At 36.8% G+C, this 18,780-nt stretch overlaps 1 protein-coding gene across 1 annotated transcript in view; it reads right to left on the reverse strand.

Moving 5' to 3' along the window:
• Positions 1 to 18,780, reverse strand: part of SLC9D1 (solute carrier family 9 member D1) — a 33,580-nt gene that overhangs the window by 13,462 nt on the left and 1,338 nt on the right. Inside the window, exons 2-9 of the mRNA XM_090128440.1 lie at positions 18,044 to 18,586; positions 14,123 to 14,302; positions 11,013 to 11,204; positions 10,105 to 10,233; positions 9,373 to 9,465; positions 7,996 to 8,182; positions 7,032 to 7,149; positions 6,268 to 6,463 (exon numbers count right to left, since the gene is read on the reverse strand). Coding sequence (XP_089984566.1) covers positions 6,268 to 6,463; positions 7,032 to 7,149; positions 7,996 to 8,182; positions 9,373 to 9,465; positions 10,105 to 10,233; positions 11,013 to 11,204; positions 14,123 to 14,302; positions 18,044 to 18,490 — 1,542 coding nt within the window. The 5' untranslated portion in view covers positions 18,491 to 18,586. The remainder of the gene's footprint in view (positions 1 to 6,267; positions 6,464 to 7,031; positions 7,150 to 7,995; positions 8,183 to 9,372; positions 9,466 to 10,104; positions 10,234 to 11,012; positions 11,205 to 14,122; positions 14,303 to 18,043; positions 18,587 to 18,780) is intronic.

The following is an 18,780-nucleotide window of genomic DNA, read 5'->3' on the forward strand; positions in this document are numbered from 1 at the left end:
GATCTGTTACTGTTCTCATGTCCAGAGTGACCATACATACCATTTCACTGCAAAATTACAAAACTATATATTGCACTGGATGTAGTAAATACCTATGCAAATTCAACCACAAATATAATTTGCTGATTTATTTCTGTTTTCTGCAGCACTGAATTTATCCAAAAGTCTCACAAAACCAGTTTCCCTCCATGGTGTTACCTCCTTCCTCACAAAAACAAAATAATTTTTTTAATCTGCATCACAATGTTTTTACGTCACTCTTGTGGATGGCATCTGATTTCAAAGACTACAGAGAGACTAACAGCTTCAGAGTCAGCACTGCACAATACACTGAGGCTGTACAAATAAGCCATAAGAACTGCATCATTTCTAACTGTCAAACAAAGGGGAAAAAAGTAAAAGCTTATAATTTGGGAGAACAGTCTCAATATAGCAGGCGTAATAGACATTTTACTACTGTAAATTGGACCTGAATGTGCTTGTGTGTTTTACTGGATAGCAAAGAATTTAAGCATGTGAAGTTAGTTGCTGGAATGGAGCACCTATTTGAAAGAACTTAGACTGCTCTTTATTGTTGTTTTTTCTTTTCTTTTTATTATTTGAATATGGCACTTCAAGGGAGAGATTAAACATGCAAAGAGACTGAACCAAAAACCAAAGAAACTGCTTAAGGCAATGCCTGTAACACTAAAAAAGCAAGCAGCACTTTTCATAGGAATAAATTACTTTAAAGCCATGCTGCTGAGGACAGTCACCTCACTTAGAAAGGACAATCCTATTAATATTAATAGAATATTTAAACTGAAGACTTATTTCCATAATAATTTAGCTTAAGCAACGATACACCATGGTACATTTATGGGCAACATTGATCATATGTCAAACAGTGTTACACAGAGGCACAAAGCTAACACTCAAATGACTCGAAATTAACGGAGGAGAACAAAAGACAATGATAAACAAGCAATGCATAAAATGCCACTGAAAATAAAATCCAGTCTTCTGTGTATTTCAGTGTCAATGTCTGAATGCTCATCACATAACGCCACTTGTGCTACTAGTCTTTAACTTATTGCAAGGTATTTAAGAAAACAGATTGCTTCTGTCAGTGCAAATGGTTGCTGACTGTTCAAAAGCAATAAAATAACCCATTCCAGCTACTATGTGAAATATGCCACTTCTGATACATTTGTATCTTAAAACAAAAGGAATTTTTCAGTACAGTCTCAGAGATGCACAGCGCTTTTCACAACAACTTGAAATTGTAAGGGGAAGAAAGAAATGCATTAAATTAATTAAAATAACAAATATATAGATAGATATGAAACATTTTTGAAAGTCATAACTTCGTGAATATGATAGATCTAGTATAGCTTCTTCAAGTAAACTTGGAATTATTTCTACTTCTCGGCTATAAACACACATACATTCTGGTTGAAACCTTTTTAGCTAATATTTTAAGTATTCATTTGCATGTGGATAGATTATCATTTAAGAAGGGATTTACCACCTCTTGTACTGGAATTGCACAATGCTATGCTGTTACAAGAATCACTATTCAAGCAAGACACATTTTAATTGTGAAGCAGCTTGGAGAAGAGAAGGCTCCGGGGAGACCTCATTGTGGCCTTCCAATGCTTGAAGGGAGCATATCAACAGGAGGGGGAATGGCTGTTTACGAGGGTGGACAGTGATAGGATAAGGGGAAATGGTTTTAAACTGAGACAGGGGAGGTTTAGGTTAGATATTAGGAGGAAGTTTTTCACACAGAGGGTGGTGACACACTGGAACAGGTTGCCCAAGGAGGTTGTGGATGCCCCATCCCTGGAGGCATTCAAGGCCAGGCTGGATGTGGCTCTGGGCAGCCTGGTCTGGTGGTTGGTGACCCTGCACATAGCAGGGGGTTGAAACTAGGTGATCATTGTGGTTCTTTTCAACCCAGGCCATTCTATGATTCTGTGATACCAAATGCTTGTTTGGCAAGCATCAGGCACAACCAGAGCAAACTATGTCTATCTGGGTTTGCTCCCACAGCAGAAAATCCAAAAACTATTTCTTCTTTACTCTAAATCAAGCCAAGTATGAATTCAAGGATCTAGTAAGTAAAAATACAGTTATGCGATTCCTTCTAGTTAGTACACAACCTCAGGCCTACTTTATCTATGTAAGAAATACACATGGAAAAACATGGATGAGAAGGCAAGAAAAAAATAAACAAACAAGAACAACAAAAGCAAAATATTTTAGGATATTTTCCTAACCACACCTGACTTCCTTCAGTCTGTTCTTCAGATCTACAGCTAGATTTATACCAAGACTGCTTTTTCTATTCCCACCCTAGTTACTGGTTGTCCAGTAACATTATCAGTAAGTACATACGTTTCCTCAACTCAATCTGTAGGGTCAGGGTTTATTTTAAATAATGCACACAGACATACAATGAAGAGTGCTTTACTGGCACAATGGCAGTTTAGACAAAATTTCTTATATAAGCAAAACTTGAGAAATATTTTGCATTTAGTAATCCCTCTCTGTCTGCACCATTTTTAATATTTTGCTTTATTGAACAGGGCTCTAATGATTACTATTCCCCAAGATGTGTTCTATCCTCTTCCCAACTCCTACATTACAGGAAGCCTTTCCACTCAAAGTTAAATGAAAACTTTTGTTAATTTGCATCTTTCTACCTCTGTATAATTCAGCTTTCATTTGTTTTCAAAGGTCTCATTTTACTCCTAACTCAGAGAGGATTGCTTTGCTCTCACGGGAATACAGGATTTTTATGTTCAAATGTTCTACCACAGCAATAAAGAAAGAAATAAACGTTACTCTATGCCATGTTCCAGTTGAATTTCAGCCATTTGTTCACCAGTTGTTCTGCCTACTAATATTTTGTATCTTACTCCTTAATCATCATAGAAGCCTGATGAATAGAGTAAGTTAGTAAAACTACAGAAACCCCTCAGGGAAATGTATGTATTAATATTTGGGGCATTCATAACTTAAATGTGTCCAAGATGAAGAGATGAATACTAAGTTTGCACTTTAAAGAAGCAAAGCCTTAATGAGAACTGAAATAATATTTTTGTGAGCCTTTTAAAACTCTATCTCAGATGATTTTATGAAATAATTAATTTGAATATAAGATTACAGATCTTTCTTAATCTTCTCCCCTTACTTGACGAGAAAGAGTTCAAAAGCAGGTTATGAGCCATTGGGAAGTACTCCAGCAAACAAGGAATTACATTCCTAATAGAATGCAGGAGAAAGTATGCATGATTTCTTATATAAAGTACTGCAATAACACAGCTATATTTCCAGCTTTTTGAGATGTAAAGACAGCTGACAATTCCCCTCCCTTGCTGTTATCACCACAGATCTACCACAATGCAGTCAAACCAAAAGCCGCTTTCAACCCACAACTAATCAACACATGGTTCTTCAGGTCACTGTAGTACAGTTCATGTCTTGACATAAAAACACCATTTTGGCCATCTATCCTCTATGGCTTTAAAACCAGAAGCAGGCTTCACTTCCAAAATAGTATGCAGTACCAGCATAAATCAAACCTGGAAAAGAAGCTGAAAGTTTAATAGTTATCTACTGAACTTTTGTTACTGATGTGTAACTGTGTAGCAAAATTCAGCTAGACTTGTATAGGATTGGTACCTGACATTCTCTGAGGCCTCCAATGTGCCCAACTAATTGAGGAAAAAAAGGGGGAAACCTCAAATATGTAAGTAAAGTAATCTCCACAATTTGGTAAAACAGCTCATATTTGAGATGTGTTGCATTTCCTATTCTAAGTTGGTTTACAGAAAAGAGACATATTGAAGGTCCAGTTTCAAATTTTATGAGTTGCAATGTTATCCAAGTGAAACAAGCAGATCAGAAATACTCTAGACAAAGGAACGTTCAGAAGACATTTCCATACAGGAAGATCCTCAATTAACAGGATAATACTTGCACTGCAGTGTTAGTAAGCAATTTCAGTGTAATAACCTTCTTTGCCCTATCCTCCTTCTTGTTTTCCCATACAGTCGCACAGAAGTTACCCTTAATGATAGAGAAACCACTATTCTTGTTTAATTTCTCACTGGAGATTTTGAAGCATGGGAAATAAGAAAAATAAATGAAATTAATGTGCATTACACATGAATCCCAACATGAGATAAACTTATCTGAACCGCGGACATGGCCTTCAATGTGGAAGTACATAAGTATTTGCATGCATGAAGTACAAACACCATATAATTCCTACCTCCTCAGCCATGCATTGGGAAGGATGGGGCCTGCAGAATATCTCATATGGTAGAAAGAGAGCTAAAACATTTTGTTTTAAAACATATCTCATCTTTTCCTAAATGGAACCACAGAGTTTTCTGTGGTTAAAGCTGCCAAAATATACATTCTCTTACTCTGCCCTTCAAAAGCTTTTTATAACTACATAAATAAGCAAAATTCCATGTGTGCAAATAATTAAACAAATTCTGTTGATATTTAGATTTGTTTTTCGAAGGAGAAAGATCTTTGCAAGCACTATGTCAGTTCAATCGTTTTCCTACCTGGCACTCAAAAACTTAAGTTGATCCTTTCCAAATTCATGCAACATTTTCAAATTAGATTGCTCCCTGTGCTTTTTTTTCCTGAAATAATAGGGCATCTACAACAATTTAGATTTGTTTTCCAGAAGATGTTCTTGATGAATTTTTCAATAGGACAACCACACTGTTGGTGGAGGTTTTCTTCTTCTTTCCATTTTTTTTTTTCCTTTAAGTCTTTGTTCTTAAACCACAGCTTGTACTGCAAACTGTACTAAGTGCATCTGTACCAGAGAACATAAAGCATCTGAACTGGTTTACCAAGGTTACATTCAGCATCTTTTGTACTGATCCTTTTAATACATTATTTATCAAGTTTTAAGGGAAAGCTGCTTTTGCTTGAAAGCACACAAAATATTTGTTTCTTTTCAAACACTTCTCATGCTGAAGAAGCATTCCATTTTTGTGATACGCATCCAATATGCTCAAACCTATTCCCCCTCAGGTTTGTATACACAGCTTACATCAACTCACATACACCAATTCCCTCTGCATTTGATGTCAGTTTGAGCACAATACACCCAATTCAATCAAATCAATCTATGCAGACCATTTTTTCATCACAGCAAGATCAAGTGCTTCCAGGTACCACAGTATTTAATGCAACTTACACAGGGTTTTGTTTTGATTAAAGCTGTTCTACAAATGTTATGTCTGCCTGATAGAAATTAAAAAAGGAGGAAATAGTTTTGGTTTTTCATTAAACAGCACTTGTGTTTGAATACGAATAGCTGTTTAGAGGGATGCTGCTTTTAACCCACATAACAAAAGTCAACAAATTATGAAGGTATGTTCTCACTAACTTCTTTCTCTATTGGCCCTATAATAACTGAGCAAACACAACTAACAAAAAAGGCTCCCAAACACTAGAACATTTTTGATAGTTTTTCTCAGAAATTCTCAAGGAGAACATAAAAATCTGCACAAGCAGGATAAAGGAATTTCAAACCCACGGTAATATTGTTGGCTGTCACAGTCTGTTCTCCTATAGAAGAATTTTTGGAGGGCTGAAACGTGAGATAGAAGCCAGTGGATGAAAGATTCCGAGCCAAATAAACCAAACCCATAAGAGATCTCAAAATCAATTAATGTGATCTATATCCTGGAGAGTTATGACTTCTGAAGTTCTATTCTGTCTTCTAGTACAATTCACTTCATGCATAAGGATCCTGTACATTGTAGTTTTGGCAAAATATCTGAACCTTTGGGCATTTCAATTCTTTCTCAATTTCATCTCCAACTATTTCCCACAGAAAAAAAAAAAAAAGCTATTTTATCATAAAACCTATGTCAAGAATTTGCCACTGTAAATGAACTATTAAGTATCACCATGTGCCATTATCAGTATCACAAAACCCATCCTAAATTATTTTCAAATACACAAAATACCCCAAAATTAAAATTGTAATCATGTTCCTTATAGTATCTATAAGAGAAATTACCAGAAGTTCAACCTACTGACATTCAAGTTGTATCAGTTAATACTTACCTGTGCTGTGACAAATGAATCATCTGTGCTTTTTTGTTTTAAAACATTCTAAAGCCAAATAATCAAACAGCAGAGTTACGTGGATATGCAATAACAGCAAGTGAGATGGCTTTTATGACACTGATATAGTAAACTCTACCCCACGTATCAAAATGTTTTATTAATTTAAAAGATTACCGTTAACATTAGGAAGATGAATGCAGATATTCCTAGAATGAGGATTTCCTTATTCCCTTTGCTTTCTGCGTGCAACTTGCGATAATACGGTCCTATGAGATAAGTCTTTATAACAAGACATATAAGAAAAACAGCAGCCAGAGAAAAGAGAATTTGGCCGATCAGTATCAGTATTCTCAGTATTTCCTTGAAAATGCTGGAAGAGAAGAACAAACAGAACATTTCTTTTAACTGCTCTCTTGCCTCTAAACCAGTTTTCCTCGACTGAAAAGATCTCATTCCACAAATGTCTGAAATTGGGTACCTACAGTAAGATATTTCAACACATTAGCAAATACTAGATCTGCTAAGTGCATCAATCTCTTTTACAGCACAGAGTTTACTTCCATGTTAATTCAAAAAGACTTCTGCTGACTGCTCTTCATAGTAAACAATAATCAATAATCCTATCTCACAGCCTTTATCAAAGATGCCTTTAAAGTCTGAATAAATCAGTAATAAACTAAGAAATTAGCAACAAAGTAACAAACTTTTCACTACAAATTTCAGGTTACAAGTTAGACTGGACTAAGGTAGCTAGAGCAGAAAGAATATCCTCATACAATATGGCAAGTACAAACAGTGAAGAGAAAGCAGAGAACAAAGTCCTATTTTTTAGTGGACTGACATTAAAGGTAATGTTGTCATATTTCTATTTGCAACCTATACACTAAACTGTAATGGCCAGGGGGAAAGGAAGATACATTTATTTATTTTTTTTTTACCTGGAATGTGTGCTCACTCCTGCTTGAATAAGTGTAGGCATAACAGCTATAAATAAGCCAAGCTGCACATCCTGCATCACCAACATGCCAAGCAGTACACTACTGTAGTCAATATCCCCTGTACACCAAATAAAGCAGTCATGGAAACGTTTATCAGAATCTATTAATGCTTGCAGAAATCTACAGCAAATGAAGGCTTAATCAAATGAAGGCTGTGTATAGCTCCCAACGAGGTGAGGTCAAAGTATCATACGAAGCTTGACTTTGTTTTGCAGTTAAGCTCTAGTTATGCATTTACTGGAACTTCTTTGCAGAAGCTTACGGTCTGCTGAATAACAGACATATCTAATTTAACAAGAGCCAGCATATGGAAAATAAACACTTTGAATTTTCAGCACTGGAATAGAAGAATTCTGGGGAGAAGGAAAACAAAAACACCTTACAGCACCTATGGATGAGAGAGGTTTAAAGGCAAGAAAACAGGCTGGCAAAACTGAAAGGAAACATTTAGAAGCCTTTTGAGAAGCCAGCAATATGGCACTTGAAAGTACTTATTTGAAGAGCTGCTGTCTTTGAAAGACTAGCAGAGCTGGTCTTAGGCTGCAGGAAAAGGATGTGAATTACTTCAGTTAGCCTTTCTGCCCCACTGACAGTCTGGTAGTAATGGTCTTATCTGGTAGCCTCTTAAAAAACACCAGGCATCCAAAGCCCCAGTAAAGCCAATTCTGCGCTGATTTTAACACTGTTCCTTATCCAAAGAGGACTGGCTACATAAATAAAGGTGCACCTCGTAACAAGAACACGTATAACACTGACTAGTGTTAAAGGAGTTATCCCTCGCAAACCAGACAATGTTTTGGTTTTGTTTCATTTTTAAACTAGTTTCTCTTATAATATCACAAAGTCCACTTTCATCAAATTTTATTATAGACACTATGGCAGTCCATATTTAAATCACACTTACCTTCTTTATCTCCTCGAACAGTACCTGCAAGAAATCTTGACACCAATGGCGTGCTTGATAAAGACAAACAAGTGGAAATGAAGACACTCTGTGTTGGTCTGATTTGGAGCAAGTGTCCCCACAACAAACCAAAGGCAATCATCAGAACCGTCATGTAGCAGGGTCCTTGCAAAGATATTTTCCACACCTCAGGAAGAAAACAAGTTCTTATTATAAAGTTTGACAAGTTACAGAGATTTTCAGTGCAAATAAGCAGTTAAAGTTGCACTGTCAGAGGCTGCAGTGCTGGGCTACAGACATAACCAGCTCTCATCACACACATCCCAAAGCTCTAAAGATATTATACCTAGGAGATAATATTCTATGTCAAGAGGATTGTTACCTCATGAAGGCTCATTAAGTATACTTCCCAGGGCTTGTAAACCAATAAATTAAGGGTCAAAGATCCACTATGGGCTAAATTACATTAAAATCAAACAGAAGACCTGTTATTTACTGTGATTCTAAGGAAAAAAAACCAACAACATAGGGAGTGGTGTAAACCATCATAAATACTAGCAGCCCAATTCATATTAGTCCATACACAATTTTGAAGTTGCTTGCAATCTAGTAACAATTTGCATAGTACCTATTTAAGAACCTCAGAATTATTGACTTTCATTTTTGACTTCAGATGGACTAAAAATAGGAGAGTAATCTGAATACTCAGACTTCAACACATTTCAAAGAAAGCTTTTATAGTCTCATGACCTCACAACCATCAATTTGGGAACAGATCACAAAACACAACTCTTTAAATACATACAGTCTTCACATCTTCTGTAATAGTATTTTCCAATATTAACATTCTAGCTTGTTTCATGAGTTTGTTTTTTTTAATTAAGATCAAAAACAACCTGTACCTTTTTGCTGAATCCCAGTGGCCACTGCAAGTAATACTCATGACTGTGCTAACGTACTTGCAGAATCAGCTTACTAGCCAGCACAGCACATATCATCAATTCAGTATGTAGTACTTAAACAGATTTTTTTTTAATTACAGGACTGGTAAAAATCACCAGACACTTCATAACAGCAACTGCATGTTTCTGCACGTTAAAATAAAGCAGAGATGGATTGCCATAAATTGTCTGAGATCTTTCTAGCAATCAACCTATTTTACTAAAATGAAAAGGAACAGCAAAGTTTGTTGGAGACACCAAATAAATAATGCATTCTATTCTTTCCAGAAACTGAAAAGATGCCATATTTGTCTTTTCAAAACTATACGATAACAGAATAGTATATGGTAGAAAGCATGTACAAATCTGAAATAGAACTGGTGACTTAAACATTAGCAGTTAAATCTTGTAATAAAGAAGTACAACAAAGAAATACCTTTCTTAATCTTTCAGGAGAAAATTCCAGACCAACTAGAAAGAGAGTGAAGAATACACCAAATTCTCCTAATGTCTCCACCTGCACAATAGACTTTTAAAAATATAAAATAAATATCAGTGCATAGCAACCTAATTGTAAAGCAAATTGTAAGTATACTTACAAAACAAATATTTTTTCATAGGTAATTCACTTGCTACTAATATAACAACACAAGTTCCCTCAGCAGTGTAGTTTCTACTTCCTCACAGTCTCTGAAAATCCATTGCTGAATCTTTCTAATGTCAACAATACAATCCTGTTTCTTAACCTGAGGGGTCAACCTTCTCATTCCAAAAGACATGTACACTACATAAAAGTTACTATTTATTTTCAATTTTAGAACATGGAATTTTGAAAGTGTATTACTTTAATCTTTTTTTTTCCTGATGTGAGATTGAGGGGGAAAAAAAATAAAAAATTCTACTCATTTTACTTGCCCAACAGTTATTTTCAGTAGGAGCCCATGTAACAAAGGTTGTGAAGACAGGAATTTCTAAGCAATTCTGTGAATATTAATGTAATACACACATTTAGCATCTATTCTGTTGTGCCAGGTGGCCAAACATTTGTTAATGCACAGCAGACCACTACTCAAAACATGTGCACTTGAAGTTGGACATACCATTTTTTAAAATTACTGCTAAAGATTTCAGTAAATGCAATCAGTCAAGAAACAACATGCAGGCTTACCTTAATGCTATTTAATCCTGATGGTCCTAACAGTACGCCACAGATGATATACCCAAACATAGTTGGCAATCCTATCATTGTGCATAGCCAGCCACATGGCAAAGACAACATTCCTATTGTCACAATATCCTGGTATGTAAAATTTACAAGTATGTTAGTGTAAAGGATACACAAACTAGTGGTGAAATTAAAGACTACTACCCTTCAAAAGGTACGTGGCGCTGTAAAATTACATGTAGAATACTGCCTGAGAAAACAAAGCAAAACTTCAGTAACCTGAAGTTACCTGAACACAACTGTAGGCATAAGCACTTCATTTTGCAGATGAAGCATTCAAAGTACTCACCCTTTAGTAATAAGGGGTATTCTGATCAACTTATAAAATATTTGAAATACATTATAGGAGGTATACAGGGCTGCTAGAGAGGAGACTGACAGTTTGCATCAAAACAAAATAGTGGAACAGACCAATTTTGTTTTTTTAAGAAAATCTCAATCCACTTATTTGTCATGGAGAACAAATACAATAACATTCTGATGCAGCTTCCATTCCTTTACTGCAGTACATGAATATATAAATTCTCTGACAATATGCAAGTAGCTTATCAGGTAAATTAGTAGCTTGCTTTAACACTGTGCTGCCCCCAAAGGAGCAACAAGTTAAGCTAAATATGAACAGTGAGAATCCATGTGGTATCATCATCAGTCTTAAGAATACTGTGCTAGAATTAGGAACACACTGGCCAGATTGCAAGGAGAAGGGGGAAATACTGAATGCTAGGGTAGCTTTGTAGGGAAAAAAAAAAAATGGGAAATTGTATTCAACCCAATAAAACACTACCAGCATACAAAGTGATGGGAGTAAGTCTTATAAAAAAAAAAAAAAAAAGCATCTCTACAGTTATCACCTTTATGAAGTGATGATCAGCACGAGGAATGGTTGAATCCCTGGGCTTGGTAAGGATATACTGATTGTTCTGGGAATCAATGAGCATACTAAGACCTAAGTCATCCTCTACTTCTCTTTTTGAAGCATTTCTTTTGGAGTTGGCTTCATCTTCTTCCACCCTTAAAACTGCTTCAAAGTTAACACCTCTTACCTGTAAGAAAAAGAAGGAAAAAAAAGAAAAACAAAAACAAAGACATGCATCTATGAAGTGTACACTAACATGGAAGGCTATTAGCTGTGCTCAAAGTTGCTCCGGAAGGTGTTCATGTCAACTAAAAAAACTGCAGCTTCTTTTTACATAAATCTTTTCAACCTTTTATCAAAACTTGATGTTCATAACTGAAAATGCTATGTTTGCTTTTCATTTTAATCAATGAGAGGTTTTCCAGGCCAATTTTTTATGCCTCTTTAGCCAAGCTGTCCAATAAAAAAAAAAAAACAAAAACCAAAAAACCACAACATTATAAAGATGGGGTTTCAAAGCTGTAGAATTCCAATGCAGGAAATTGAAACAAATTCTGAAGTTTGCAGAATTACTTAGAAGTATAATATGTCTAACCAAACATTAGCATTTTTCAGTGCTAGCATGAGAGGTTGGTGACCATTTTCTCTTTAGAAATTATGGAAGTTGTATTTTACCCACTTTTTGCCTACAACCTGCCTTTTTATGTCTATTCCACTTCCACCTCTCTAAGTTCCCTACTTACCACACTATTTTCCATTGCAGAACTGAGTGTCCATTGCCAAGTCTAAGAGACCAAAGCAGGTTTTCATGTTTTCAGCTGATGAGAAAAAGCAGGAGCAGCTGCACGTCACCTACATGCAAACTGTTCTCACAGCATCAGAACAAAGAAGAAAGGCTTCCCTACAGTCACCGTTCACGAAGAACTGTTTCTAATCAGAACACACAATAGGTTCCCAATCCTGTTGCTTTTCTGTTATCTACACTCCCAACCCCTTCCTCCACAACTTTACTGCCACTACAAGGAAAACAAAAACAGAGCTCAGAGCATACTGTTAAATGCTGACTTCACAATTCAAAATATATTGATTTTCATGTAAGACTTATTTAACTGCTTAGTGCAGTCTCCCCATCTTGCAGATGACTGACTTTACCGAAAAACTGAAACATTAACAAGGCAACATCTGTTCTAGTACCACTTTGAGAATTTGAAGTTATGAGGTCAGTGATAACATTAACTAAACAAAATTACATTATTAAATACATCAGCTTCAAAGCATCTACTTTGAAGATCTGGAATTCTGAATTCATACAGTTTGCTAAATGTTCCTTTGTATTCAGTAGCTGTGTAAATAGAATCTAACCAAATTTCTCTGTATCAAAATTTAAATAACATCAAAGACCAAATAAAAGTGACATGATTGGGTAAATGTATTCGTCCCCTAGAGAAGTTCAGTCTAGTTCAGAAACAAGTAGTACAGGGAAAATGTTGCAAGATTAAGAAAATTATGAAAAAAAAAAACTTTTTTTTGGTGTATAATATATTTATAAATCATATATTGTGATGATACCATGCTGGATTTTTGCTTTTATGAAAGATAGACTCCTCTATGAGAACAAGAATAGCTGGCATAGATCCAGAATGCTTCAAAAAAATACTAACAAATGTGAGGACACGATGACAAGGCACTTATTTTCAGGATTTTATTTCTTAAAACAACTATTCCAGAAAGGGTGTTCCATGCAACGGTGCACAAATATTGTTGTATTCTATGACGTAGCTCATATTCTTTTTTTTTCCTCCATTTTTATCTATCATACATCTCTATTTGAATATGTCTTTGATAAAAGCCTTTACATCCCTAACAGAGTGCTAATGATTCCATTAGAGCTTCTACTTGTCTCTTAACTTGAGAGAAAATATGCTAGACAGTCCTTACAAAGGCAAAGATGTAAATAGTCCTTCAGTTTGAATTTCGTTATTACTTTTCTTTATTTCATGACTAGAGATATAAGACAAAAAATAGAAGAGACACTGGACAAGAAGAATACGTTGTTTTTTCCCCCTTAATGACCAGCTACTGCAGGTGAAATAGTACTCTTATCACTAAAATCGGCTGTTATATCCCACTGTAACAGAAGAGGGCACTCTAGCAAGCTCTTCTCTACACTCTTTCCATCCTGCTAGGTAGGATTACCTGGAGGTGTAATTGCTGTAGACAAAAAGCTACTTTCACTTTCCTTCAAGAGAGTACAGTCACAAAGCCCGCCTGACTCTCTCCTACAGAGCAATAGTTCTTCCTCCTCAGCAGAATTCATGAGCTACATTTGTCTCATAAGACAACCTGCAAATCAACAAAATCTTCAAAATGAAGAAGCCAAATAAAACTGCAACCCATGATTATATAAAAAGGACCAACTGAGGGGCTTTCTCTGAGAAAAACACAGAGGGACACTGGAATAAACTGATGTACTCTCAGATTCAAACTACACACAGCCTTACCTGAGGGACACTGTCCATTGTGCAACACAGAAAACAAGAACAACACAAACGGTACTAAAAGCAGAGAAAGTCAGAAGTCCTTACCTTGAACAATACACGTTTATGCAGGTTGTGAAAACTAACTGCAAGGATTCTTGTTCACCTATAACTTTCTCAACAGAGAGAAAAATAAAAATGGAGACTATACTTAACACAGTAACTCCATATCCTGTGAAGTCTAAATATCACAGTCCCTATCACCATCCCAGTGTGGCTGTAACTCCCATGAGCTGTCACAGTAAGATGGAATACACTTGTCACTGTAAGCGGTAGCTACAGGGAGTACTTCCAAATCAAAGCAGAGAAATCTACAGCAAAAAGAGTAATGATTCCTGTTTGCCCATTCTTAACAAGCAATTATTCTACTACTAAATGCTTTCTTCTCTTAAAAGGGAAGAGAAAACAAACGTAGAGCCAAAAGGTGTTGTTTTTTCCTGTTTGCTTTTTCAAAGTAGTGACTAAAATCCTAATAGGTATCTAATACAAGACAAATACCCCTACAATGCAAATATCAACATAAATACAAATACACATGAATGAAAAGACAGTCCAAAACCTTACTTACAGATTTGTTGTCATCAAAGGCGTGCTCTTCTATTTCTTCCTCTAGTCTATCAGCTGCCTTCCTGACATCTTCAAGAATTTCATCGAGAATTGACAAGCTTTTGTTTTGATGCTGCATGTTCTTAAGGGCTTCAACCTGATGCTTTTCTGCTGCTAAGAGTTCAACGTATTCCATTTCTTCCTGTTGAATTTCAGAACACAGATAAAGTGCTAGCAAGGCCTTTATGCAGCAAAAGTTTGATATTAACACGTGCTTCTTTGACACAAAACATCTTACCAGTAGCATTGCAAAAGCAATATAGACACTGTATCAGTGTCTGAATACTGTTTTTATCCTACCAGTCTTACCAGAGAGAATGGGGTAAGGAACACAAGTAATTCCTAGGTCAGACTCAGAGCACAAAAGTTTCAATCTCTATTTTTGATATACTGCCATACCCAGCTAGAGATCAGATAGAAATAGTTCTCCCTTTTGTTTTGCCTGCTTTCCCCACACAGGCATCTACAATGGTCCTAAACACCTCTGCTGGAATAAATGAAGCGTTTCCTTCTCCATGCACATTTGTAGACGGACCTTTTTCCACTTGACACCTCCAAGGACACGCATATAATTCAAACAGTTCCTTGATGCCAAGACAACACTACGTTCAGAGCAGCCTATAACTGTGTTTAGCCCTTTTAAAAATTTTTGTCAGTGAGATGAACGCTCCAGGTTGTGACGAAACCACAGAATTGTGGTTCTTGTATACCAGCGTTTGTAATTACCACAGTTACACTGGAATGATGAAAGGCTCCCAGTTCCTAAAATAACTCTAGTTAGGAAAAAATGTAACTGCTAAGGTGTCTGGACCAACAGCAACAGCTTACTCACGAAACAGGTGAGAATCAATCACTCTTGTACAGCCTAAAGGAAAGATATGGTCTCTCTATTCTTGTTCTCTGTTAGCAGACATCATTTAAAAGCTGTAAAACCCCCAGCCAGTATGAGAAGTAGATTCTTCTCCTCAATCAACAACCTAGAATTCAAGGTGGAGTTAATAAGGGTTAGAGTTTCTGCCCTTGAAAAAGAAGCAGGTTTGCTCTCTCTGAAAAGCAAGGTAGAAGAGCTCTAGAAACAATCCAGTTTTAAATGTAAGTTCCTTTAATGAGAAAAAGTATTTGCTGCTGATGGAAGTGGTATCTGTTTTTACCCACTGACCACTGCTGTAGCTGTTGAGTGGAACAGAAACAGAGAATGGTGTTGATGAGAAGAAAATGTTTTCTCAAACACCTTGCTACACATCATGCAAAGGAGCACCACAGTGCAAACACTGTTCCATGCTTCATGCTAGCACTAGAGACATTTGATCACAAAGTATATGCTAAACAGTGTTTTAAGCAAGGTAATACACGTAAGGATTCTGTACTAAGCACGAGATGGAAATACTCAGCAATATGTGCAAAAGGAAGGCAACGCTAGTTAAGAAAATAGCATTACTGCTCTCTGCTGTTTATTCACTAACAGATGAAAAAGTAAATTCAGAGGAGGATGCATCTATGCAGTGCTCATCTTTTCCATCGATGAACAAGTAGTGGACACCCAAGAAATTTGAAGCAGATAGAAAGTAGGTAAGATTTTGCTGCTTCTTCCAGAACTCCCCCACAGTTTCTTGAGCAAATTCAGGCAGAGCAGACGAACAGAAGGGGAACAGCTGTTTATAAGGGTGGATAGTGATAGGACAAGGGGAAATGGTTTTAAAATGAGACAGGAGGTTTAGGTTAGATATTAGGAGGAAGTTTTTTCCACAGAGAGGGTGGTGTCACACTGGAACAGGTTGCCCAAGGAGGTTGTAGATGCCCCATCCCTGGAAGGCATTCAAGGCCAGGCTGGATGTGGCTCTGGGCAGCCTGGTCTGGTGGTTGGTGGCCCTGCACATAGCAGGGGGTTGAAACAAGATGATCATTGTGGTCCTTTTCAACCCAGGCTATTCTATGATTCTATGATTCAACATTTTCCTGCCATGAATGACTCTGTCATACTCTTTCCCAGCAGCAGAACCAGCATGAAATGCATCACGTACATATTCTGATACTAGCAATTTTCAAATACTTGGCAGAAATAAAGTGAATGAGTGAGTCCTGTATCCTCTACAGTCATCTGTATTTTCCATTCAACCATTCTGTGGAAAAATATCTCATGAGTAACTCAGCAAAATATAATGACTACAAAAACATATGACTACAAAAACATAGTGGAAGAAAATTGGACCTGATGTGTGAATGTCTTTTGAACAAAAAATTTACTCCATGTATGTCATTTTCATCTGGCACATGCTCACCCGTCGTCTCCTGCTTTATGTCATATTATAAAGTAAATTATAAGGTTAGAAAAACAAATACTGTTTAAACAATCATATAAGTGGCATAATGAGTGGTATAAAAGACTGCTTGATTGAATAAATCTCTTGACATACTAAAAAAACCTACACAACCCACCTCTGCAAAAGTTAAGCTCTTACAAGATGCACCTCTAAAACAGCACCACACACAGAAGCTTCCTTTTATGAAGGAAAAGAAGAAGCAACATTCAAGCTCTACTACAGATCTCCCTCTGTTTGTTTTACAATCATATTGCTGCCAAGAATTAGGTAAATGAGACAAAAGGTTACAGATGGCTTCACTGCTGCTATGTGAAGAACTCAGAAAAAAAAAAAAAAAGTAGAAGAAAAAGAATGTAGCAATGTCTACTGTTTCTATGCAGCAGAAGCTGGCACTGCCATTAACTGCCAATATCAAAGTCATCCTGAGTCACTGGAACATACATGGATCCAAGCTACTCATTACCAAATTCATCATAATCCAGTCTTTGTTTGCACAGACTGCTCCAGTTTCCTCAGTCTGCATCCCAACTTCTACTCTCAACAGCCTTTCCTCTCACTGTTCACTGCACTTCCTTGTACACAACAGTGCCTTGCCACCCCTCACCTGGCCTGCATGTGTCTCAGACAGCTGCCCTGCCTAAGTTCTCCTCTCTGCCCTCTGTAGCTTAACTATGCTTTTCCCTTTTGCTCTCTTTCACAAGAACAGCCTCTTCTTTAAGAAAAAAAAGTGCAAAGAAAATTCCTAGCATTTTTCTTCAGTGGTTGAGGGGCAGAAGCTAGGAAACAAGTAATTTCAATGCCAAGTCAGCTAAGCAACGTTTACTCTCAATGGAGGACTTTCAGTACACGTTCTGAGCACTACCAGATTGGGTGGCAGACTGTGCAAGCCCTAACAGGTCTGGATTGACCTGAAAACCCAAACTTTCCATTAAGTACTTGAGCTCTCCAGTTCCACACCTGTACTTTTCTCAGTGAAGTTCCCTCAATCATCTCTTCCTTGGAGATGTTATTTTCCAAACCTGCACTTCTTAGGCTAGGAATACTACACCAAGACAAAAAAAACAGACACCAATATTTCACACCTCCATTTTACTAACATTCATATGAGTACAGAAAATAAAGGAGTTGTTCTGCCAGAATGGCAGGTTTGGGATGAGCAATTCTCATCTCAAGTGGAAAAAAAAATTTAGTATTTGGTGAATTTGTTGCCTTATTTCCATCCTGATAATCCAAGTTGTTTATACAGCACAACTCTGCTGTGTGCAGACTCACCTCTTGTCTTCTTTCAACGCAGTGTTTGATGTGGGTCTCGCAATTATGCTCAGCTTCGTTTTGAAATAACTATGGGCTGCTACTAAGTTTTCAGATTTATTCCAGAATTCTAATTTTGTTAATGAAAACAAACACAACAACTAATTTCATTCAAAACTATTTTAAAATGTAAATCTTCAGTTTCATGGAGATCTACTTATTTGTAGGGAACAGAGTGAAAAAAGCATCATAATGAAATTAAAATATTGCTATTCTAGTAATTGCCACAGCGGGGGTGGAGAGTAACTAACCTTAATTGCAGCTTCTCTCAAGGCTTCCAGTCTCTGCCTACTGCTTTCTTTCATATTTACAACGTCTTTGTAATCACCCTGTAGAGCTCTCTGAAGGCCGTGGATTGCTTGAAAGACTGAGTTCTCACTTTCGTTTAGCTCCTTTTGGAAAATTTCAAAGGTATGCACCTGAAAAAGTTTCTCTTCATCTGACAGCCCAGCGTCTTTCTCAACTGCTCTTATAGCATTTTTTAATTTGTTGAGAACAACATTCTTCTGGCGAAGGAGACCAGATAGTTTTCTGCAGCTCTCCATCACCCACTGCTTTCGCTGAGTAATAACAGCTCCTTTCCCACGATGCAGCTTGATTGCATGCTTTACTACATCTTCGTGCTCTGCAGTATTTCCTAACTGGCCACAAAGCAGTGAAGTCAACGTCCACAGGGAAATAAATCCAGGCACCTTCATTCTTCACTTTTTACTGCTGTTGGGAAGAACTGATAATCCACAACTGCTCAGAGCTTTCTGCTACATGGTTTCTGCATCTCCAGGACACACACCCTGCTGCAAGACAGTACCAATCATTTATCAAACACGGTCATGTTGGGCTGCTGGATAAACAAATTATAAAGCAAACCAAAGACTTCATTTTACACCGCAATCTTTTATATAACATAGATTGCCTCCTTCAGTCAATGTTAGCAAAACTGAGAAACAGCCCAAGGTCATTGATAATAATTTGTTCTCTCCTTGCCTAT

This window comes from Phasianus colchicus, chromosome 1 (genome assembly GCF_987193195.1).
Source record: "Phasianus colchicus chromosome 1, bPhaCol1.hap1.1, whole genome shotgun sequence".
NCBI classification, from domain to species: Eukaryota; Metazoa; Chordata; class Aves; order Galliformes; family Phasianidae; genus Phasianus; species Phasianus colchicus.